At 36.7% G+C, this 25322-nt stretch overlaps 3 protein-coding genes across 3 annotated transcripts; all 3 read left to right on the forward strand.

Moving 5' to 3' along the window:
- The first annotated feature begins 13298 nt into the window (after nt 1–13298).
- Nucleotides 13299–14988, forward strand: LOC145054842 (DNAJ heat shock family protein). Its single transcript, XM_079003108.1, has 3 exons — nt 13299–13593; nt 13869–14299; nt 14419–14988. Exons 1-3 carry the CDS (start codon nt 13429–13431, stop codon nt 14858–14860), a joined length of 1038 nt encoding a protein of 345 aa, XP_078859234.1. The 5' UTR covers nt 13299–13428; the 3' UTR covers nt 14861–14988.
- Nucleotides 14989–19428: 4440 nt separating this feature from the next.
- LOC145054843 (PHD finger protein ALFIN-LIKE 1-like) lies at nt 19429–21654 on the forward strand. The gene is made up of 5 exons (XM_079003109.1): nt 19429–19701; nt 19805–19837; nt 20014–20236; nt 20367–20490; nt 21241–21654. The coding sequence occupies exons 1-5, from the start codon at nt 19602–19604 to the stop codon at nt 21523–21525; spliced, it is 765 nt and encodes a 254-aa protein (XP_078859235.1). The 5' UTR covers nt 19429–19601; the 3' UTR covers nt 21526–21654.
- Nucleotides 21655–23369: 1715 nt separating this feature from the next.
- Nucleotides 23370–24725, forward strand: LOC145054844 (pyridoxal 5'-phosphate synthase subunit PDX1.3-like). The gene is made up of 2 exons (XM_079003110.1): nt 23370–23965; nt 24134–24725. Exons 1-2 carry the CDS (start codon nt 23455–23457, stop codon nt 24547–24549), a joined length of 927 nt encoding a protein of 308 aa, XP_078859236.1. The 5' UTR covers nt 23370–23454; the 3' UTR covers nt 24550–24725.
- The last annotated feature ends 597 nt before the right edge of the window (nt 24726–25322 follow it).

Genomic DNA, 25322 nt, shown 5'->3' on the forward strand with positions numbered 1-25322 from the left:
ACCAAATAATTTCAGAAGGTTAGGTTTATCCCTATTTTGCAGCTCTCGTTTGAGTCTAACCATTGTAAGGTAGGACCTCTCATTCGAAGAGTTATATCTTCTTAGTAATATGTAATGGTATTCGCGAGCTAGTTAGGGAGAGATAGCATGGACTTCTTATGCAACTAATGGTGGAGAGTGGGTCAGAGATTACCATAGGGTAAGCCTAGGACGAGATTAGTGCAACGAGCAGTAGTAGTGAAAGGGACCTGGTGGATTCAAGGCAATTCTTGAGGAAAGTACAGATAAATGTGGAATGTAGTTCGTACTCGAATTAAGGAGAGCTAAGATTAAACCAAGGAACTTGTAGTGAGCATGAGGTCCCTCAATATTATGTATGACTCTGATGATTGTGTGGTTTGTTTCAGAATGGTGATGACACGTCACGAAGCAGGAGGTCCAGGGTCTGGGTCAGATTTGGGTACATGATCTGAGCCAGTTGATGACGGATTGCACATTGCATCTGATATTACGAGAGGCATCCTTGAGGCGACCCCGATGATTTTCGGGTCGATCAAGGAGGGTATCATTGAGCTGATGGAGGATCGCCTTAGGGCATTCAAGAGTGACATGGCACCTAGCCAGTCAAGGATTCGCACGCTCTCCTCCAAGGATTTCAGGGGATGCGGGGCGTCATACTTTAGTGGGGTGAAGGACCTCATTATGGCGAGACAATGGATCACAGACATTGAGTTTGCGCAGGTGACGACCTTCTGCCCTGAGGGTCGGAGAATTATATGGTCTTAGTAATATGTAATAGTATTCACGAGCTAGTTAGAGAGAGATAGCAGGGACTTCTTATGCAGCTGATGGTGGAGAGTGGTTCGGAGATTACCCTAGGGTAAGCCTAGGATGAGATTAGTGCAACGAGCACAAGTAGTGAAATGGACTTGGTGGAGTCAAGGCAATTCTTGAGGAAAGTACAGATAGATGTGGAATGTAGTATGTGCCCGTACTACTGAAAGCAGAGGATTCGTACTCGAATCAAGGAGAGCTAAGATTAAACCAGGGAACTTGTAGTGAGCATGAGGTCCCTCGATATTATGTATGACTCTGATGATTGTGTGGTTTGTTTTAGAATGGTGATAACACGTCACAGAGCTAGAGGTCCAGGGTCTGGGTCAGGTTCGGGTACAGGATCCGAGCCGGTTGATGACGGGTTGCGCAAGTTCATTGCATCCAAGATTACGAGAGGCATCCTTGAGGCGACCCCGGTGATTTTCGGGTCGATCAAGGAGGGTATCATTGAGCTGATGGAGGATTGCCTTAGGGCATTCAGGAGTGACATGGCACCTAGCCAATCAGGGACTCGTACGCTCTCCTTCAAGGATTTCAGGGGATACGGGGCGCCAGATTTCAGTGGGGTGAAGGACCCCATTGTGGCGAGACGATGGATCACGGAAATTCAGTTTGTGCAGGTGACGAGCTTATGCCCTGAGGGTTCGAAGGTCAGGTTTGTTGCTAGTTGCTGCTAGTAAACAAATACATTAAGTTACATGGTACGAGGACTAAATAATTTCAAAAGGTTAGGTTTAGCCCTATTTCGCAGCTCTCGTTTGAGTCTAACTGTTTTAGGGTAGGACCTCTCATTCGAATAAGTATATGGGCTTAGTAATATGTAATGGTATTCACGAGCTAGTTAGGGAGATATAGTAGGGACTTCTTATGCAGTTGATGGCGGAGAGTGGGTCAGAGATTACCATAGGGTAAGCCTAGGATGAGATTAGTGCAACGAGCAAAAGTAGTGAAAGGGACTTGGTGGAGTCAAGGAAATTCTTGAGGAAAGTACGGATAGATGTGGAATGTAGTATGTGCCCATACTACTAAAAGTAGAGGATTTGTACTCGAATCAAGGAGAGATAACCAGGGAACTTGTAGTGAGCATGAGGTCCCTCAATTTTATGTATGAATCTGACGATTGTGTGGTTTGTTACAGAATGGTGATGACACGTCACGAAGCAGGAGGTCCAGGGTATGGGTCAGATTTGGGTATAGGATTTGAGCCAGTTGATGACGGATTGCACATTGCATCCGATATTATGAGAGGCATCCTTGAGGCGACCCCGATGATTTTCGGGTCGATCAAGGAGGGTATCATTGAGCTGATGGAGGATCGCCTTAGGGCATTCAGGAGTGACATGACACCTGACCAGTCAAGGACTCGCACACTATCCTTCAAGGATTTCAAGGGATGCGGGGCGCCACACTTCAGTGGGGTGAAGGACCCCATCGTGGCGAGATGATGGATCGTGTACATTGAGTTTATGCAGGTGAAGAGCTTCTGCCCTGAGGGGTCGAAGGTCAGGTTTGCTGCTAGTTGTTTTAGAGGGTGAGCTAGAGACTGGTGGGAGGCAGTCAGTGACACGTTGGGAGCCCCAGCCATTAAGGCTAAGACCTGGTCGTACTTTGTGACCAGATTTCGAGCCGAGTTTACGCTGACTGTGGAGATTCAGCAGCTAGCCAGGGAGTTCTTGGATATGAGATAGACTACTAAGTCAGTGGCGGAGATCACCGCCAAGTTTAGGGAGAGGGCCTTACTGGTGCCTCAATATGCGGGTGATAAGGAGATGAAGAAAACCCGGTACCATGACATGTTGAGAGCTGACATTCAGAAATATGTCAGCTACTCGGCATGCTCGACGTTGGATGACATGATAACGAGGGCGAAGGAGAGGGAGATTGATATAGAGCACATCAAGAAGAGGAAGGCGGAGATTGGGCAGACGACTGGGGTTTCTGGGAAGAAACCCAAGGGATTCGACTCGAGGTAGAAGGGCCAGCAGGGCCGGAGCCGCTGTGGGAAATGCGACAGGCCACACGAGGGAGTTTGCAGAGATGGGGGATTGGGCTTCTACAAGTGCGGTATGACTGGGCACTTTAGCAAGGATTGCACAGCCCCTATCCCCACCATTAAAACATCAGACCTGATTTTCTTTCATTTCAATCAGAGGGGACATAAAAAGGCCAACTGCCCGAGATTGACATCAGGAGCGCCAGTGGCGGCGCCAGCTCTAACGACCCATCAGATCACAGATGACCGACAGGGCAAGTCAGATGCTCTAGTGGTGAGGAGCTGAGCCTTCCAGCTGACCGCCGAGGAGCGCATGCCACATCGGATGTGGTGACGGGATCGCTCCATGTGAACGACATCCCACTATAGGTATTATTTGACTTGAGGGCTACCCGATCATTTGTATCTCTTGCACTCAACAAGAGGTTTGATGAGTCTTCAGGCATGTTGCATTGTCATTTAGAGGTCGAGATTGTAGACGACCGATCCATCCGGGCATCAGAGGTTTACAGAGATTGTGTCTTGAGAATGTATGACGAGCATTACCTTGTGGATTTGGTTCCCATACATTTGTGTGGGAACAAGGACATCATAGGCATGGATTAGTTGAGCCCTAGTGTGGCAGTGATCGACTGTGAGCAGCAGTTGGTTCGTGTCAGGACCCCAAGTGGGGGAGAGTTGGTGATTCAGGGCGAGATGCTGCAGCACGGATTGATTTTTTGTTTAGCAACGAGAGTTAGGCGCTACCTTCAGCAGGGTTGCGTAGGTTATGTCACCCATGTTATGGATACTCGGGAGGAGGTAAGGCGACCGTGAGCGATGTGCCAGTTGTGAGGGAGTATCCAGATGTGTTCCCGAAGGAGTTATCTGGGATACCTTCGGAGAGACAGGTGAAGTTCAGGATTGACCTGGTTCCGGGTGCGGCACCGATGGCCAAGGCACCATATCGGTTGGCTCCTCTCTCGATGCGGGAGTTGTCTACACAGCTGTAGGAGCTGTTATATAAGGGATTTATCAGGTCGATTTGTTCGCCTTGGGAGCCCCGATTCTGTTTGTGAAGAAGAAGGACGGGTCACATCAGATGTGTGTAGGCTACCGGGAGTTGAACAAGGTAGCGGTGAAGAACCGTTACCCACTCTTGAGGATTGGCAATCTCTTCGACCAACTTCAGGGGGCATCTTTGTTTTCCAAGATTGATTTGCATTTAGGCTATCACCAGATGAGATTCAGAGATGAGAATGTACAGAAGACTGCTTTTTGGACTCGATACGGTCATTACAAGTTCATGGGGATTCCCTTTGGGCTCACCAATGTCCCTGTCGCGTTCATGGACCTCATGAACTACGTATGCAGACCGATGCTGGATCGGTCTGTGATAGTCTTTATTGATGACAACTATGAGATCCTCTACCACCCGTAAAAGGCCAACGTTGTGGTCGATGCACTTAGCTGCAAGGCATTCGCAACCCCAATCACGAACATTTGCCTGAGGATGACAGTAGTGACTCCGCTTTTGGAGCGGATCCGAGAGCCCAGTAGGAGGCTATGAAGGAGGAACACTGAAAGAGTAAGCGTATCCTGGGTCAGATTTCCTCCTTCGACTATGATAGCCGCGGGCTGTTGACACTCCATCGCAGAGTGTGGGTTTCGTACACGGGCGGTGTGTGCCAGATCCTGATGGAGGAGGCGCACAAGTCCAGATTTTCCATTCATCCCGGGGCGACGAAAATGTATAAAGATCTTTATCCTGATTACGGGTGGCCCTACATGAAGCGAGATGTAGCCTGGTACGTTGAGAGGTGCTTGAACTGCAGGAAGGTCAAGGCCGAGCACCAGAGACCTGACGACAAGACACAGCCGTTGGATATTCCTGTGTGGAAATGGGGGGATATTACTATGGATTTCATCACGAAGCTTTCCAGGACCACACGGGGAGTGGATTCGATTTGGGTCATTGTGGACCGGTTAACCAAGAGTACTCATTTCATCCCGATCCAGGAGAGCATTTCGGCCGAGAAGTTGGCTGACATCTACATCAGGGGGTAGTAGCCCGACACGGGGTGCCAGTTTCTGTGATTTCTGACCGAGATGTATGGTTCACTTCCAGATTCTGGAAGAAATTTCATGACGAGTTGGGTACTCGTCTGCACTTTAGCACGACTTTTCACCCACAGAGGGATGGTCAAAGCGAGCGGACCATCCATACCTTGGAGGATATGTTGTGGGCGTGTGTTTTAGACTTTGGTGGTAGCTGGTATACCTACCTTCCCCTGGCATAGTTTTCCTACAATAATTGCTACCATGCCAGCATCGACCGTCCTCCCTTCGATATGCTTTATGGGAGGAAGTGCAGAACCCCGTTATGTTGGGGTGAGGTTGAATAGAGGTTCATGACAAGTACCGCAATAGAACTCAAGAAGACAGAGAAGATCCAGGAGGTCCGGAGTAGACTCCAGACGGCCCCGAGTCGGCAGAAAAGCTACGCCGACAGACGTCGATCAGACTTGGAGTTTCAAGTAGGAGATATGGTCCTCCTAAAGGTGTCACCTTGGAAAGGTGTCGTCCGGTTCAGGAAGTAGGGCAAGTTGGGCCCTAGATACATTAGTATGTTCAGGGTATTGGCCCGGGTGGGCCGAGTTGTGTATCGACTGGATCTGTCAGCCGAGCCTAGTCAGATCCACATCACCTTTCATGTCTCCCAACTGTGGAAGTGCTTAGTAGATGACTTCGCAGTGGTGCCTTTGGAGGATATTTAGGTGGATGACAGCATGAACTACATCGACAAACCGGTAGCTATTCTCCATAGGAAGAAAAAGGATCTGAGGAACAAGAGGGTAGGGTTGGTGAACATGCAATGGAATCAACGCAAGGGCTCGGAATGGACATGGGAGCTGGAGGATGAGATGAGGGAGCACTACCCAGAGTTATTTCAAGACGCAGTAGACTTCAAGGATGAAGTCTGAAATAAGCGGCGGAGATTTGTAACACCCAGTTCCTGGAATTTATTTAATTCATAATTTATTCATTTTTGTATAGAAACTCGACGAGTTGGAGGCCCTAAACTCGTCGAGTAGAGATGGATTGGGACGCAGGTTGTGAAGTCTACTCGAAGAGTCGAGAAGCCTCAACTCGACAAGTAGGACTGACAGAATGAAACCCTAATTTTTAGGGTTTTGTATCCTATTTTAAACACCTTAGCCTACATAAGCTGGCCTCATTTACAGCCTCCATTTTCCCAAACCCTAGCCACGAAACCCTAATTCACTTCTGAGAGTTTTGAGCCATTTTTATGCATTCTTTATGATTTTGAAGAAGAATATACTTGAAGAAGGAGCAAGGACGTGTAGGACAAGAGTAGATCCAAAAGTTGCGCTTCATTTCTGGTTCATCTGAGGGATAAAGTTCCTATCTTTGCTATAACATGCTTAGATCTAGTTTTAGGATGTTTTCTCCATGTTTTGGTCCAAGAATGTTAGTTTTTGGGATTGGACGTCCCATATGGGTAAACCCTTCAGATCTAGGTTCTTTAGGGGCATTCATGGCATAAAGGTGCCAACTATATGGCCATGGAAGTCCCATGCTACCTGTGGACCATCTTTTGGCCTTTTAAGCCAAGTAGACTATACATGCAAGTAAAGATAGGAACTTTACGTGGCCAAACTATCCCTAGAGTCTATATCTATGACCACTTAGATTAACTTGAAGTTTTGATGGCTTTTGGAGTTGAATCTAAGCCATTTTGAGTTAGGGTTAGAACTCATTTCTTGTAGGAGACTTTACAAATTTCAAAACTTGAGGGCAAGTTTTATAACTCTTTAAAACTTTTGGTTTCCATAACTTATGAAAACTTATGACTTTTAATGTTTATGAATGAGACTCTTCATATAACTTGAGGACAAGTTACAAAACTCACTTCAAGAACAACTTAGATCAATTTTAGCTAACAACATTATCATATAATTTCACTATTGATCTAATCTAACTCATAGCAAGACAATTCATATCAAATAATACAAATAATTATCTTATTATCTTAAAATTTGACAATTGTTCTTTAATTGGATGAGGATCATCATTACCAAATCAGAAAATACGAATTTTATGATTATAAAACAGTTTGTGGTAATGATCCTAATCCAATTCTGGCCAAAAACTCAAAATTCTGCAAACAGAAGCCTCTACTCGACGAGTACATGAACTGCACTCGTCGAGTTGCCCTTTTAGTGAGTGAACTCATCGAGTGTAACACCGAAAAATTTTAAATATATTTTATTCATTTTTATTTCATAAAAATGCACATTATTCTATATAAACACTTTTTTATTTAAAAATCATTAACAAGGTTTTCAGAACATTATGAAATTCCAGGATCTGTATTCATCACTCTTTTCTCTTGTGTGTGTACAATCGATCCGCCGCCTTCCCGCGATTCTGAAGAACCTGAAACACATAACACATAACACGGTAAGCACAAAGCTTAGTGAGTTCCCCAAAATACCACATACAACACATACGCCACTCAAGGCTACAATATGACCCTCCGGTCAGTGTGTCTCAGCGGAACCTTCCAGTTCCGTATCGTTGGACCCTCCAGTCCGGTCTATATCGTTGGACCCTCCGGTCCGGTCTATAAACTCCGCATAGCATAAATCACAAAGACATGATGCATAACATATCACATATATCATAATACTCAATGTAAACACATAAGACCCTCCGGTCACGCGTAACTACCACTCAAGGTAACGTATAGTGAGAAGACTCACCTCGGGTAATTCTCGAAAAGTCTCGAACTCGAAAAACTGATCTAGCCGCCGCCTAATCACCTAAATAAATAACTCTAAATCAGCAGTGGCTCTCAAAGGCTAGACAAGTCTCGTACAATGCTTCCCAGAAGGGTAAAAGACCATTCTACCCCTCCCCTGGCCCAATAGTCCACTGGTTGACTAATCCTAAAAGTCAATGGAAGTCAACAGTCCAACTTTGACCAGACTCGTCGAGTCAGGCAATGACTCGGCGAGTCCACACGCGAAATCAGATTCCTCACAAGGTCTCACTCAACTCATTGAGTCACCCACCCAACTCATCGGGTCTTCACTGATCACGAACTCGGGTAAACTCGATCCGACTCGTCGAGTCCTCCCATGGACTCGGCGAGTCTCCTCCATGAACAAACTCATCTGACCTTCTGAGGGTAGATCTGCTTCACCAACTTGCAAATCTATCCTTCTAGCACCTATAAATCACATAAAGGTCCAAACTTTACGTCCATGCATCATGATTAGAGCCATCAATGAAGAAATAACCATCTAAATGGAAAACTAGGCTCAAACTCTCTATGTGACTGTATAAAGCTGAACATAAGGGACTCTCTAGACCTCCCATGGTCCAGATGTAAGGCTTATTCCACATTGGGACCTCACACATTCCATAAACCTCTAAAGAGAATGGTTAAGAAACCCTAGATTCATGAAATCAACATCAAACAGGAGAAATGGTCCGATTTGTTACCTCAAAGTGAAGCTCCAGGCTTCATAACCTCAGTACATCAACCTCCTCTGGTCCCTCTTGCTAGAATCTCATCTTCTCTTTAGAAATGTCACACCAAAATGCTCAAGATGGCTCTTCTTTACTCTCTAAGCTCTCAAGGATGATTTAGGGTTTCTACAGGGTAAGGATAGCCGCAATTGAAGACCATAAGGCTCTTTAAATAGGTCCTAAACCCGGACAATTAGGGTTTCATAAAAACAGCGCGGACTCGCCGATTCCACTCATGAACTCGCTGAGTCCGGTCATTAATCCGGATGAGAATTTGCGACCCTACTCGGCGAGTCTAAGCACCAACTCGCCGAGTCCCTCCACAACTCCAAAATAAATGAATCAAATAATATACCTGAGAATTCGGATGTTACATGTACATATTACATATGTATTGCTTCACTCATTAGGAGCTCGTTTACAGTTCATGTAAAACATACCGACCTAAAAGCTAGAAAGTAAAACAGATCAACATCTTTGCTACCCATACAGATAGTCTAATAGTTCAAATCAGAGCAACCTCATGCTCATAAAATAAAAGCCAGAAACCATATGAGCATACATGCAAAATATAATATTACCCCTAAAGTCCATGTTTGACTTTTAAGAGTCAAAGCTTATACCTAATATGTATAAAATTAAAGAATAGGGGTTACTTCTAACCAAAAAACCGGCCCATCCTAATAAAGATCCGCCCCTGTAAGCCAACACATCTAAGAAAGCTTGTATTATACATGATTTTCCCTCATATTCACTGCATAGATCACTTTCACCGAGTACACATAAATAAAAAATATAAATTTAATATACTGGATTGTTAATAATTAATACAACCCATAACAAAATGCACTACCATCCATCATGTTTAAATTGTAACAACAAACATCCTTCGCTTACCCTCTTAAGAAAATTGCATGAATCCAAGTTATCCAATAGTAAACATTAACCTCACACCGTTTATTGATAATCGACAGCGAGTGGCGGATGCAACCCCTTTTAGTGGGTGCATGGACCCCACTTTGTAGTTGATCCCACCATCTTTATTACTAGAAAGCCCTCCAAATATTCATATTTTTACTAAAAAAGTCTCCTCCTTAGCACCCGCTTTTACATTAAAGGAAAATGGACTTATTAAAGTAATTAACTTTTCAGTTTGTTCACATCTGGGTAACTAACTTTTTTGTACACATTTCGATAACAAACTTTTTTGGAAGTGTTCACATATGATCATTATAACCAGTTGTAGCCGGTTACATCCGGTCATAACCAAGTCATAATGGTCATATGTGAATATTTCCAAAAAATTGTGTTACCTAGATGTGAATAAAGAAAAAGATAGTTACACATATGTGAACAAACCGAAAAGGTAAGAGTAAATTACACGAATGGTCCCTATGGTTTGGGTAATTTATGCGTTTGGTCCCTAACTTATTTTTTTTAACTTTGATGATCCATACTATTTATCTTTTAACTCGTTTGGTCCCTAACTTATTTTTTAACTCGGATGATTCCACAGTAGTCTTTTGAGGTAATAGACCCCAAAAATAAACCGTAGAGATCATCTGAGTTAAAAAATAAGTTATGGACCAAACGCACAAATTACCCAACCCACAAGGACCATTCGTGTAATTTATTTTTACCTTTTTCGGTTTGTACACATCTAGGTAATAATTTTTTTTGTACACATCTAGGTAACTGACTTTTTAGAAGTGTTCACATATGACCGGTTTGATCGTATGTAACCTGTTACAGCCGTCATAATGGTCATATATGAACACTTTTAAAAAGTTTGTTACCTAGGTGTGTACAAAAAAAAGATAGTTACCCAGATATGAACAAACCAAAAAGTTAATTATATTAATAAGTCTGTTTCTGTATATTAAATAGCCTTTATAGACATTTTTTACTACAAAAACCCAAAAATATTTCAAATTTTCAGAATTTTATATTATTATATATTTTTTATGAATAACTCACATCGGTTAGATTTCATTATGATCTGCCACTGCTAATAACACAATTTCAAAACATGTTAGTCACTTTAATAGTATAGTATCTTAATAAGGAATTCAAAATCACTTTCAAAAGCCCACATTAAGGAACAAAAAAGACCTTTTCCATCTATCTCATTAAAATACTCTAAGGTTTCTACTAAACAATCTCGACCAATAAAACAATGAATCATATATATTCACAAAATTGTCAATTCTCTTGATTATAATTATGCTTGTATTAAAATGGTAAAAGAAATCTCATTGGATTACAATCTTTTCGTACCCGTTAAGCAAATCGTGGTGGACAAAAGTTATAGACTCAAAATTAGCATCTCTCTTCTATACCAATACAAATTTGGCCCATCAGGTTACCTTTTTTTTTACATCAAACAACTTCAATATGAATATTCTACCATAGAAAAAAGAGCTTCAAGTTAGTTAAATCCTAGGAAAATGATGGAACTTAAGATCATAATTTTATTAAGGTTTATTGTTTATTCAATTATCAATAACTAATAGTATCAAACTTTTCATGTGTTGTTTGTATACATTATTACCAAGTTCTAACAACCGAATTAATTGGTAGTCAAACAAGTGGCTATCAAAGTATACTTAGTTTTTAGATTTATATACTAACTATAGTTTGTATGGTATATGGTCTAAGAAACAAATGTTGTACTATATGATATTCACTCATAATCTGCTAAAACAAGTGTTGTATATGTTGCAAAATCGATGAGTAATGAAGAAATTTTCTTAATTCTTTGATAAACTAAAAAAATCTTTTAAGAGTTAGCTACTTTGTCCTTAAAAACAACTCTTGGAGTAGCTAAACAACATATTAACATTAGTTATTAATAAACAAAAATAAAGTTAAATAGATAAAACCAATGTTAAATCTACGATAGTGATTATATAATCATATAATATTACGATTCTACAATCAAAAAATGATCTAATTTTAACACAACTGATTTAGATGTAAAACTAATTTTTAATGTTACATTTTAACACAATTGATTTAGAGGTAAAACTAACTTTTAATGTTACATTTAGATAGATATATAAGATTTAAAGTTTTAGTATTAAAATTATTACTTATGTTTTGATTTTATTATTATTATTATTATTATTATTATTATTATTATTTTGTTTGATAATGGATGGATGTGGATTATAAGATGGGTTTTTTGTGAGTTGCATGCATGTTTTTATTCTTTAAATTAAATATTAGAACCTGACCTATTATCCTTTAGTTCAAGTTCAAATTATTTTATGAATTTTACTTATAATCAATATTTTATATATACTTTTTTGGTAGAAATTTTCGTCCGACCTGATAATTTTGATCTTACAAAAAAGAGAAAATTTGTGATATAACCAAAAAGAGAAGGTTGTTTGAAGAAAATGACCAAAGAAAAATGGATTTTGGAAAATGACCAAAGGATCCGCAGAGCACCCTCTGTGGATCTATTAGCTGCTCTGCGGATCCGCTACACCTCTGCGGAATTGCTGTTTTTTATTTATTTTTATTTATTTTCGTCTTTTTATTTTTTTTCGTTCATTTTCGTTTATTAATATATTTTTTTTAAATACACTAATACCTTATGTGATTATATAAATAATTTGACAAAAAAATGTTAAAATAATGAACTTATGTTCGATATCAATCCACATAACTGTTTGGGAATCCACAGAACTGTTATCAGCGGATCAGTGTACACCCTCTGCGAAACCATTAAATGCTCTGTGGATCCTCTACAGTTCTGCGGAATTGCTGTTTTTTTTATTTTTTTTTGTTTTTTTGTTTTTTTTGCGTTCATTTTCGTTTATTAATATTAATTTTTTTTTAATACATTAATACCTTATGTGATTATGTAAATAATTTGACAAAAAAATGTTAAAAATAATAAACTTATGTTTGATATCAGTCCACAGAACTCTTTGAGAATCCACCCTCAGCGGATCCATTAAAGCCTGTGCGAATCTAGCTACAGCTTTGCGGAATGTTGGTTTTTTAATTGTTTTTAATATTTTTTTTTGTTTTTTTTTTGCGTTCATTTTCGTTTATTAATATTTTTTTTAAATACACTTATACTTTATGTGATTATTATGTATAGTTTCCGTGGTTCGATTTGAATGAATAAAGATTATTTCAAAGTATGTTTATTATGAAGGTTGTATGTTTATGTTTTTTAAGGTATGTTTTCTAACCTATAAAAAACATGGAATATTTGTATAATTTTAATTAGGTTATTTATATGCACTGGTTTGTATTACGTTATTTATATGTATTTTGTTTGTATTAGTGTATTTAAAAGAAAAATTAATATAAATAAACTAAAATTAACGAAAAAACGGAAAAAAACCTTTTTTTGTCAAATTTTTTACATAATAATAACATAATGTTTTAGTGTATTTAAAAAATAAATAATAATATTAATAAACTAAAATTAACGCAAAAAAAAATGAATAAATTTAAAAAAACTACATTCCGCAGAGGTGTAGCAAATCTGCAGAGGGCTTAATAGATCCGCAGAGGGTGCTCTGCAAATCTTTTGGTCAAAAATTAAAAAAATTAAAAAAAAAAAACTACATTCCGTAGAGGTGTAGCAAATCCGCAGAGGGCTTAATAGATCCGTAGACGGTGCTCTGCGGATCTTTTGATCATTTTCTAAAATGTGTTTTTCCTTGGTTATTTTCTTCAAACCACCTATTGTTTTTGGTGATTTTCTGAATTTTCTCTAAAAAAAAAATCGGTACCAATCTGATCCAATTTTTTAGCTTACAACAAAAATCTTAAATAAGATTTCGATATTAAAATCCTTGGATTATTATATTTGTTAAAGATATATCTTATGAAATTCTTTTTCCAAGTATTTTAATAAAGATGGGCCTAAAGAAGCACCTGAAAGCCCAAACTCCCAGATGTTTTTTGTCTTGAGTCGCCCTCCTTTCACACCAGCATCATGCGACCGAAGTTTCTTGAATCACATACACACCCATAAATCTCCAACAAACCTCAACAAGCAACCATAGATATCCGTTGAGTTGTTGCAGGCAGCCATGGGAGTGGATTACTACAAGGTTCTTCAGGTTGACCGGAACGCTAAAGACGATGACTTGAAGAAAGCGTATCGAAAACTCGCTATGAAATGGCACCCGGATAAGAACCCTAACAGCAAAAAAGAAGCGGAAGCCAAATTCAAAACGATCTCCGAAGCCTATGATGTAAGTAATTTCCAAATGCACGTTTCTCATTCTCAAATTTCATGTCTATATGTTCTGTACTCCGGATTTTTATTGAATTAATCAAGTTCTGAGCTTGATTGGCTCAATTCAGATTGGGCAAATATATACACACATGTATCTAAACGTGAATTTTCGGAATTTTCTGTTTGAATTATGTTCATGCGATTGTGATTTCACGAGCTAGGGTTTTGTAAGATTTATAGAATCCCGAAATTGATTGATCAATTTAGTTAGGGTTTTGCATCTTTGTTTAGGTTTTGAGTGATCCTCAGAAAAGAGCAATCTACGACCAGTACGGCGAGGAGGGTTTAAAGGGGCAGGTGCCCCCACCCGGCGCCGGTGGGTTTTCCGGTATGCCAAGTGACGGTGGCTCAACGACGTTCAGATTCAACCCTCGTAATGCAGATGACATATTCTCAGAGTTTTTTGGTTTCTCTAGTCCTTTCGGAGGGATGGGGGACATGGGAGGATCACGAGCAGGACCAGGTGGGCATTTTTCAAGAAACATGTTTAGCGAGGATATATTTTCTCAGTTTAGAGGTGGTGGTGGTGGTGAAGGATCCGCCAGTATGCCGCCTAGAAAAGGAGCTGCCATTGAGCGGCCATTGCCATGTAGCTTGGAGGATCTGTATAAAGGAACAACGAAGAAGATGAAGATCTCCAGAGATGCCACCGATGCTACTGGGTAAGTTGTTTTTTTTATCTTTTTTGTCCCCTTTTGATTCCCTTTATATTGGCAATGTCATTATCTTTTTCAAAGTATAATATCTTAATAACTTGACCTTATTATGATTCTTTTTGAAGGAGGCCAACAACAGTGGAAGAAATTCTCACAATAGAGATAAAACCAGGGTGGAAAAAGGGTACAAAAATAACATTTCCCGAAAAAGGAAATGAACAAAGAGGAGTAATCCCTTCAGATCTTATTTTCATAATTGACGAAAAACCCCATGCTGTTTTCAAAAGAGATGGAAACGATTTAGTGGTGACTCAGAAGATATCATTAGCAGAGGCGTTGACTGGATACAGTGCACAGGTGACAACACTTGATGGGAGAAGTTTGACTTTACCGATAAACTCTGTAATAAGTCCAACTTATGAAGAAGTGGTCAAAGGTGAAGGGATGCCAATACCTAAAGAGCCCACAAAGAAGGGGAATTTGAGAGTTAAGTTTAATATAAAGTTTCCTACAAGGCTTACTTCTGAGCAGAAATCTGGGATTAAACGCCTTTTGACTTCTTCTTGAATTGGAGATGAAGGATCCCTTGAGTGTATTTGGGGTTGGAAAATGTTTATTTATGATATTTTATGGATAAAGTTTGATAGATTTTGTTTTTGGATTTTGTGGTGTTGAATATGATGAATTTGGTATTATTTGGTTTTGGACTTTGGAGTGAAATGATGCTCCATTTGCAGGATTTTAGTAACAGATTCTATCATTCGATTCTTACTCAAAACAAATAGGATTTTGGTCTTTTTGGTAACTATTTGTTGGTTTGTTTATATTTTTACCAATTTAAGTAGTGTTATGGTTTTCACTTTTGATTTTTAAGGAAAAAGTTTGCATTAAATAAAAAGTTTTGTTCGGAGTATGAACTTAAACCTTTTATTTTGAAAGAAAAAAATAATTCAAAAACTACATCAAGTGGTTTTAGAGAGTTTTTAGTTTTTATGTAGTTTTACGTCTTAAAAAGTTTCTAGTTTGTTTGCCTTATATTTTTACATAAATAAAAGTTATATTTTACAGTTTTATGTTACCACTTAGTTTTGTCAAACATTTTTACATAGGGTTGATTCTTAATTGTTATATATTTTCACTTTTGAGCTTTTGTTTTAGGTTTGAATCTTTAGAGTAAATTACATATTTCATTTGTGTTGTAAAGAGCTTTTGGGATGCTTTTGGGATTAAATCGTTTTTATTTTTGTTTCCTATTTTAAAATTTACTGTTAAGTAACACTTTAAGTTTATGTTCTTGACGTTTTTTTGTCATGGTTTATTCCATAAAATGACTCATTTCCTTTATTAATGGGTTGTCTTAGCTATTAGGGCAATGATTGTTTCGTGATTTTTTGTGGAATTCGAATGGAATTAAAATGAAACATTCTTCCGATACAACCTTTAAATGGTATTTGGTTCGCATAATGGTTCAAAAAGAATTAAAATTTCAAATTTCATATTGTTTTTTAGTTGCCATGAAATGAAATTTGTCAGGAATTAAAATGAAACATTTTTCCGATGAAGTTTGATAGATTTTGTTTTGGATTTTGTGGTGTTGGTTGATGTGTTGAATATGATGAATTTGGTATTATCTTGTTTTGGAGTGAAATGATTCTCCATTTGCAGGATTTTAGTAACAGTTTCTATCATTCAATTCTTACTCAAAACAAATAGGATGTTGGCCTCTTTTGGTAATTATTTGTTGGTTTCTTTACATTTTACCAGTTTAAGTAGTAGATAAAAGAAATGCACAGCCACACACGGTGTGAGTTTGTTTGACATCGAGCTTTTGACTTTTAAAGAAAAGGTTTGAATTTAATAAAATGTTTTGTTCAGAGTACGGGTGTAAAGTTTTTATTTTAAACAAAAAAATAATTTAAAACCATGTCAAGTAGTTTTTGAGAGTTTTTAACTTTTAATTTTTATATAATTTTATGCTTTTAAAAGTTTTCCAGTTAGTTTGCCCTATATTTTTACATAAATAAAAGCTACACTTTGCATTTTGTTGATAAGTGTGTTTTGTAAAACACTTTCTGACTAGTGTTAATTCTTAGTTGTTACATTATTATTTGTATATTTTCACTTTTGAGCTTTTGTTTTACGCTTTTAAAAGTTTCAATTTAGTTTGTCCTATATTTTTACTTAAATAAAATCTAAACTTTGCATTTTGTTGTTACCGGTTAATTTTGTGTTGTTATATATTTTCAGTTTGAGCTTTTGATTTAGATTTGAATCTTTAAGAGTAAGTTATATTTTCATTTAGGTGCTTTAATGAGTTTTTCGGAATTGTGTAAAAAATAAATCATTTTTATTTTTGTTTCATATATTTACTTTTAGATAACACTTTTTGTTCTTGACATTTATGCGTCATGGTCTATTTTGTCAACCAATGGTTGTATCAGAAGAACGTTTCATTTTAATTCCTTCGAATTCCATCGAAATTTAGAAAACAATCTTGCTCTAATAGTTAACAAAAAACATTAATAGTTTTTTGTTAACTATTAGGGCTTGATTGTTTCCTAAATTTTGATGGAATTCGAAGGAATTAAAATAAAACATTCTATTAATACAACCCTTGGTCGACAAAATCGATGTCGATTGAATTCCAAGTGCGAATGATTGTATCATTCATTAAGGTATGGCCAACTAATTAGATTTCATTCTCCCCGCTTCAATTAAAAAGACATATATATCCTTTTATACTCATCAAAGATACAACACTTTTTTTTTGTTAACACAACACAAAACCCTATTCAAATGATTTTGTATTTCACATCAGTTGTATAGCCAATCTCTTTGATAACTTTTTTTTTTTTATCTAAAATTTATTCTTTAAATAAATTACAATGGGTTGAAAACTCAAAGTTCATTTTAATCACAAAAATGAGAGATCATGCAACATTCACTAACCTCGTGCTGAAGAGGACTAAGTTTATATGCAGGGTGGGGCGGGCATGTAGCATGCTTTCATTTTTATTAAAGCTCTACTTACATAATTTTTAAGCATTAAATTTGAAAAGCATTGCAAAATGCAATTGATTTTTATCAAAAGAATGTAGAAAATATGGCTCCGTAAATAAAAAAAAAAATTACTAGATTGCAATTTTGTCCTTTTTATGAAACAAGAAACAAATTAGAAATAAAAATTACTTTGGCCTTTTTACATAATTTACATTTCATATCATTTGGCAGATTTACAAGCCAAAACCAAAGAGAAAAGAATTCAATGTTACAAATTATAATTACTTGAGATTCTAGTTTCTTTAAATTCCAGTTCTTTTAAAAGATTTTATTATTTCCGAAAATATTTTGTGAACAAACATCCCTTTATTGTTAAAGCATAGAAAAGTGATTTTGTGTGAAGCTGAAAATATTCAAGAAAATGTCTAAATATAGATTGTTGGACAACTAATCAACATTAGCATCGTTGTTGGACCATGTTGTGGCCGGAAGACTTATACTCGATATTTAAATATTGTGACATATTATTACTATATAATCACCATTAATGAGAATGGATTATTCATGGGAAAATGTTATGTCTTACATGGTATTAGAGTTCGTGTCTTAATCGATCATTGTGTGACATCATCAAGCCTTCGTCTATAAAAGAAGTGTAACAATATCCATATTGGTGTGCAACAGTCATTTATGTCTCTATATATGTTGGAGTCTTTCATCTCTTCATAAGGACTCAACATCTTTTTCTTCTTCTTATTACTCACACCTACATTAAGGAGCATAATCCTAATGTAGGTGTGAGTAATATTATTAAGAAAAAGATAAAAATGTTTCTTTCGATCACCAATATCAATCTTAGTGAACAAGTGTTTCATAAAGATGATGGTGGAAACAACATAGACAAGACATTGGAGTTATAGTGATATACCATTTTCTGGGTGGTCTTTCGTAACACATAAGGAAGCATATCTTTTGGTACATTAATATAAATCTTTTGGTAAAACATATACCATTTTATGTATGGTCTTTTATATAACTTCTTTAACTATATGTAAATCGAAGTTCGTTTTGTTTATATGTTGTCATAACATATTATTAAAACTCATTAAAACTTCAAACTTCATTACAATTTGAACTTCATCAAACTTCATTACAACTTCGAACTACATTACAATTACGTTTACCACAAAAGAGTAAAAAACGAAAATACAAAACATTTGTAAATTAACAATTTGGAATTAATTTTGTCTAATTATGTTATAACAATTATTAGCTTCTTGATCCATCTTTAACTTGTGCATATCTATGTCATGTTCCATAACTGCACTCTTCAAATCAAAATTCCTATATTCCATTTCATCTTTCCTTATTGTCTTCAACTTCATATAAAGATCATATACAATAAGTGATATCACTTATATAGTCTAGGGCAATCCATTCCTAAAAAGAATGTTTTCTTTCTTCTTCTTCTTTTTTAATCCTACACACAAACACTAAGAATCTAGTACCATTCATAACATTTGTTGCTTTAAATTAATAACCAATGAAAAAGTTCACTTAACATAACATAGAACCAGGAATGAGAAGGCCCAATCCGGATGAATCTGGATTGCACCCATATTTGCATTAGATATGTATTGGGAGGACAACATTCAATGCTTCTTTTTTATTGCCTCATTATATTGGTTTGGGCTTACGAGGACGATATCAATAAATTTAGATTGGTAAAAAACATCATATTATCATGTAAAATTCACTAACACAAAAACAATATCCAATTAAAGTGATGAGTTTCACACAAAAGGAATTGAGTTTAAGGACGAATAATTCACAATTAAAAAGAAAATAAGATATTATGTACATAAACACACTTATAAATCATTAACCACATATATTTTCATCCAAATTTTAACCAATTTACCTATTTCGGGTTGTACAAACCACCACATTATTAGGGCCGGCTCACGGTGATTAGAATTACTATTTTAATATTAAAATTGTATGCTTTAATAATTAATATATATACAAATACTATTTTTTTTTAAAAACTTTATAATACAATACAAATAAAATCAAAAATAAATTATCAAGTGGTTTATTCGACTTCGTTGTGGTCTTCCCCAATCCCTACAGCAATTCGGTCATTCCTGCTTGTGTGTTTCGCCTTTTTATCTCGTCTACTGCCAAAAATCCGGAAAATTGCCTTAATCAATCCCTGCGCAAAAAACACAGAGAGTATGATCAATGTTCTACACTTTAAATTGAAATCACTTTATTAGATCTCCTTTTTTCTTTTCTTCTCTTTCATATGGAAATGGCTTCAATTTCTTCGAGTCCTCGTACAGTAGAAGAGATCTTTAAAGATTACAGCGGTCGTCGTGGCGGGATAGTTCGTGCTTTAACTCATGGTAATTCAATTTGTAACCCTAACCCTAGTTTTAACCCCCAAAAGTTTCCGATTTTTCACTTGCTAGTTGCTAACTATCTCTTTTCTTCAATTAATTTTCTCAGATGTTGACGAATTCTATGGCATTTGTGATCCAGGTACTTTCCCTTTTGAATCTTTCGTCATATCATTTTTTTTCTTGTTGGATTTCAATTTGCTTTCACATGCATACAAAATCATATTACAATTATTCAGCTAAAAGCCTAAAATCAATTTCTTGTTGCAATTTGCCATAAAATCAAATCCAATGTGGGAATTTGAAACATGATTCCAGAAAAAGATAACTTGTGTCTGTATGGACATCCGAATAAAAATTGGGAAGTTAGTCTTCCAGCGGAGGAAGTTCCACCAGAGCTCCCTGAACCTGCACTCGGAATAAACTTTGCAAGAGATGGAATGAACAGGAAAGATTGGCTCTCACTTGTTGCTGTTCACAGTGATTGTTGGCTGCTATCTGTTTCTTTCTATCTTGGAGCAAGGCTAAATCAAAATGAAAGGTGCTTATATTTCTTCATTTGTTACTAAATTCTATGACTTTTCAATATTTACACTTGCAGAATGCTATAATAAACAAATAAAGGAAACTAGGTTTGTGTTTCTTGCATTTAATTGTATGTTTGTTTACAGGAGGCGTCTATTTAGCATGATTAATGATCTGCCAACTGTCTTCGAAGTTGTAACAGAAAAGAAACCTGTAAAAGACATGGTGCATGGTGCAGATGGTGGAAGCAAATCTAAAAGTGGCACAAAGGTAACAAAATTTGAATTCAATTCCATTCCAATTGCATTTGGTTGCAAATGGGAATGGATTCGAATTCCGTTACAACTCACAAAATCCTTTGAATGATTGATTTCGACATTCCGTATACTATAAACCCATGGATTTCAATTCCCAACATTTCCTCCTGCTAAAATTACTCAAATACCCTTTTAACCCTAGAATTTTACAAGTAAAAAGCTTTTCTCACTCATGAATTCCATTCCATCCTTCAAATTCCAATTCCTTCCAAAAATTACTGTCTGGATGGTATTTTGGGGTATGGAATGTATCAGAGGATTTCAAATTTCGAGAAACTAGTCAAATACTTAGTGAAAGAAGGGTAATTTTGTCATTTACCATGTATATACATTTTAAATTCCAAAACCTTTCTACAGATCTAAAAAGCCAAACAAGATTTTTCAAAAAAATTGGATTTGGAATCAGAAGGATTTAAATCTGTCATGTGTTTGGTTGGTAGGATTTGCCTTATTTGCAAATGAAATTGAAGTTCATTCTTTTTTCTAAAATCTTGTTCAGTTTTTAAATCTGTTAAAGGATTTGGAATGCATATATATGGTAATTGACTAAATCGCCCTTCGTTCAAGTTTTAAGTATTTAACCGTATCTGGAATGCATATCTGGTAAATGACAAAATCGCCCTTTCTTTCATGAAATCCATATCTGGTATATGACTAGTTTCTGAAATATAAACTTGATTTTTATGTTTTAAAAAAATTGCAGAGATCAAGTGATGGACAGGTTAAAACTGTTGCAAAGGTAGCAATAGAAGAGAATTACGAGGATGATGATGATGATGATGATGATAATGATGATGATGAAGAAGAACATGGGGACACACAGTGTGGGAGTTGTGGTGGAAACTACAATGGAGATGAGTTTTGGATCGGGTGTGACATATGTGAAAGGTGGTATCATGGCAAATGTGTAAAAATAACACCTGCCAAGGCTGAAACCATAAAGCAATACAAATGCCCGTATTGCGTTATGAAACGAGCCAAACCCTAGTACTACTCTTATCCACCCAAAAGTCACTCCTAGATTTCTAACTCTTTTTCTTATTGTTGTGAAAGATTGTTTTATAATAACTTAAAAACCTTTTGATTTATAAAGTGAGAGATTATTCGTTGACTGTTATTTATTGGTTTTGTAATAGGGTTATTCTTCTAGCAACTTTTGAATTGGTCAACACTGCTTTGTTTTGTTTGTTTCCTTTTATGAACATCATGTGAAAGAACATGTACACAACAGCCCATTAGGTGGCTGACGTAAGTGTCAAGTGGTCAAACATGAACATCATGTGAAAAGAACAGGTACACAACAACCCATTAGGTGGCTGAGGTAAATGTCGAGTGGTCAAACATGACCATCACGTGAAAACAATAGGTACACAACAACCCATTAGGTGGCTGACGTAAGTGTCAAGTTGTCACACATGAACATTATGTAAAAAGAACAGGTACACAACAAACCATTATGTGGCTGACGTAAGTGTTGAGTGGTCAAATATGAACATCATGTGAAAACAACAGGTACATAACAACCCATTAGGTGGCTGACATAAATGTCAAGTGGTCACACATGAACATCATGGGAAAAGAACAGGTACACAACAGTCCATTAGGTGGTTGACGTGTCAAGTGGTTACACATGAACATCATGTGAAAAGAACAGGTACACAACAACCCATTAGGTGGCTGACGTAAATGTCTAAGTGGTCAAACAAGCTCGATTCATATTGGAATTGGACCTCCATATATGGTTGGTAAAAGAGATCTATGGTCATAAAGTGCTCAATTTATGTTGAATTTGGAACTTTTATGGTATGGCTTATGTTTTTGCAAAGATAGTATATGGGAATCGTGGTAACTCCCCAAACAAAGTAGTACATTGTTAGAAACGAACTCTAACTTATTGTAAATCACAATTTTTTTTTAATGAAAGGAAATCGAAGGAAGAGAAATAAAGATTTTATATAATCTTTATGATAACTTTCCTTACAAAATGGAAGGATCCGAAAAGAAAGTAAATATAAGACAATATTTATTGATTTACCATTCAAGGCTTCAACCTAATATTAAAAAAATGCATATCTTCCAAAATCTATATTTTCTTCGACGCCTCTTACGTACACTGTATTCTCTTCTATCATTAGACGATTCGAACTTTTACTATTCAACCTAACTTTCCTTTCTTTGTTTTCGAACTAACACACACACACACACACACACACACACATATATATATATATATATATATATATATATATATATATATATATATATATATATATATACACTATGTGTGAGACTCATGTATTACATGAGTTTATTTTAAAAAAAATAAACATGAAAATTTTAACAATTTGAAAAGTTTGAATTTATATAAAAAATGAGAAAAATTTTGAATTATTAAAATTAATGAGGCTTTAATGTATTGAATACATTACATATATAAACATTTTCTAATAAATACCTTACATATATATTATCTTACATATTAAATGTGAAATTTTTATTTAATAAAATGAAAAATATAATAAAATGACAAAGGAAAAATAGAAAATTTAAAATTTTTAGAAAATGCAATGTATCCAAATGAAAAATAAGAAAATATGTGGCAAAAATACATTTATTTATTAGAATAAATTTATCCTTTTCCCTGCTTTTGCTTTGTCCTTATTTTCCTTACCTTTGTTTTCTTTCCATTACTAACTTGGAACACCACCTAAATGAAAAGTAGTGTAATTGAAACATAAATGTTTCTTGTTCAAGGATCATTTCTGTCTATTTCTAAAACTTAAAGGTCTAAACGGGCATAAACCGATTACTTAAAACGAGAGCATAGAATCCTAAACAGCCTCCATTCGCCACTTTACTTATCTCTCAAACAAAACACAGACACACACACACAACTAAAGCACAGTGCTACGAATCAATGGACGGAACCGGAGTAGTGGCGGTGTACGGTAACGGGACCCTAACGGAGAGCAAGAAATCACCATACTCCGTCAAGGTTGGCCTCGCTCAGATGCTCCGTGGCGGCGTCATCATGGACGTCGTCAACGCAGAACAAGCCCGCATAGCCGAAGAAGCCGGCGCCTGTGCTGTCATGGCCCTGGAGCGCGTTCCGGCCGACATCCGTGCTCAAGGCGGCGTTGCGCGGATGAGCGACCCCCAACTCATTAAGGAAATCAAACAGGCCGTCACGATTCCAGTCATGGCGAAGGCTAGGATTGGGCATTTCGTTGAGGCTCAGATTTTGGAGGCGATTGGAGTTGATTACGTAGATGAGAGCGAAGTTTTAACGTTGGCTGATGATATGAATCATATCAACAAACATAATTTCAGGATTCCGTTTGTTTGTGGTTGTCGTAATTTGGGTGAGGCCTTGCGTAGGATTCGTGAAGGCGCCGCCATGATTCGTACCAAAGGCGAAGCAGGAACTGGTATGCTTTCTCGAAACTCTAAACCCTAAACCCTATTTTGGTTTCGTTGTCTATTTCGTGAATCTATTTGACTATTCCCTTTTTTGTGTAGATGTTAGATTCAAGATTACGAATCACTATTCTAATGAATCCATTTTTGATCCTTCTGATTCATGCATTGTTTTTTAGGCAACATAATTGAGGCAGTGCGACATGTAAGATCAGTGATGGGGGACATAAGGGTTCTTGCAAATATGGATGATGATGAAGTCTTCACTTTTGCCAAAAAACTCGGTGCCCCATATGATTTGGTGATGCAGACCAAACAATTAGGGCGGCTTCCGGTGGTACAGTTTGCCGCCGGTGGTGTTGCAACTCCGGCGGATGCCGCCTTGATGATGCAATTGGGATGTGACGGTGTGTTTGTGGGGTCCGGTGTGTTCAAAAGTGGTGACCCGGCTCGTAGGGCTCGAGCCATTGTTCAAGCGGTCACACATTACACGGACCCCAAGGTGCTTGCGGAGGTGAGCTGTGGTTTGGGTGAAGCCATGGTTGGGTTGAACCTTGATAATAATGTTGAAAGGTATGCTAATAGGTCTGAATAAGGATTAAGGAGGGTGTATGGAGTTGTTTATTGTGTTTTAATTTAAGATTGTAGTGTTTTTTAATCTACTTTTCTTTAGGATTGTTGGGAAATAAATCTTGTTTGTTTTGAAGCAAGTTTGATTTGTTATATAAACAAAAATATATTATTGAGTTCTTACTTCTTGGATTCGTTTCATCATCTTTATTTACTAATTTGCTAAACAATTTCTTTTAGTTTTTAGTTTTTATATGATAATTATCATATGGTATCATACAATGATCCAAACAAAGTTTATTAAGTTTTTTAAAAAATTATTTACAACTTACAACATGCTAAATACCAGAGTCGACATATTAACAAAACACCAAAGTCAATTATAATTATCTTGAATGTTGATTGTTCTAAACTTCACCCGTAAATTCTTCAATCACTAATCAAGTTTTTATTGCTAACATTGGATATTTGCTCTTAATTATAGTTAAGTCGTCATCACCAATCACTGGTTTGATTCTTAATATTTGTGAAGGATAAGAACCATCCAAATGGAGAATTCAATGAATGTATATGCCATTAGTCGGATCCTTTATAGAAGCTATCCATAATAACTAACTTTGAAAAAGAACCCACCATTTATCATATAGTGATTAACCATTCCCACCTACTTCACCTTAATTGTTATTTGGACAAGTTAAAGTTTTGTCTTGATGACTTTGGCCCATGAATGTAGCAAATCATTTCAGAAACAATTCAGACATTTTCATATAGTTTTGACAGTCGTGCTTAAGATGAGTG

This window comes from Lactuca serriola, chromosome 5 (genome assembly GCF_051521515.1).
Source record: "Lactuca serriola cultivar US96UC23 chromosome 5, Lser_US96UC23_V15, whole genome shotgun sequence".
In the NCBI taxonomy this organism is placed as follows: Eukaryota; Viridiplantae; Streptophyta; class Magnoliopsida; order Asterales; family Asteraceae; genus Lactuca; species Lactuca serriola.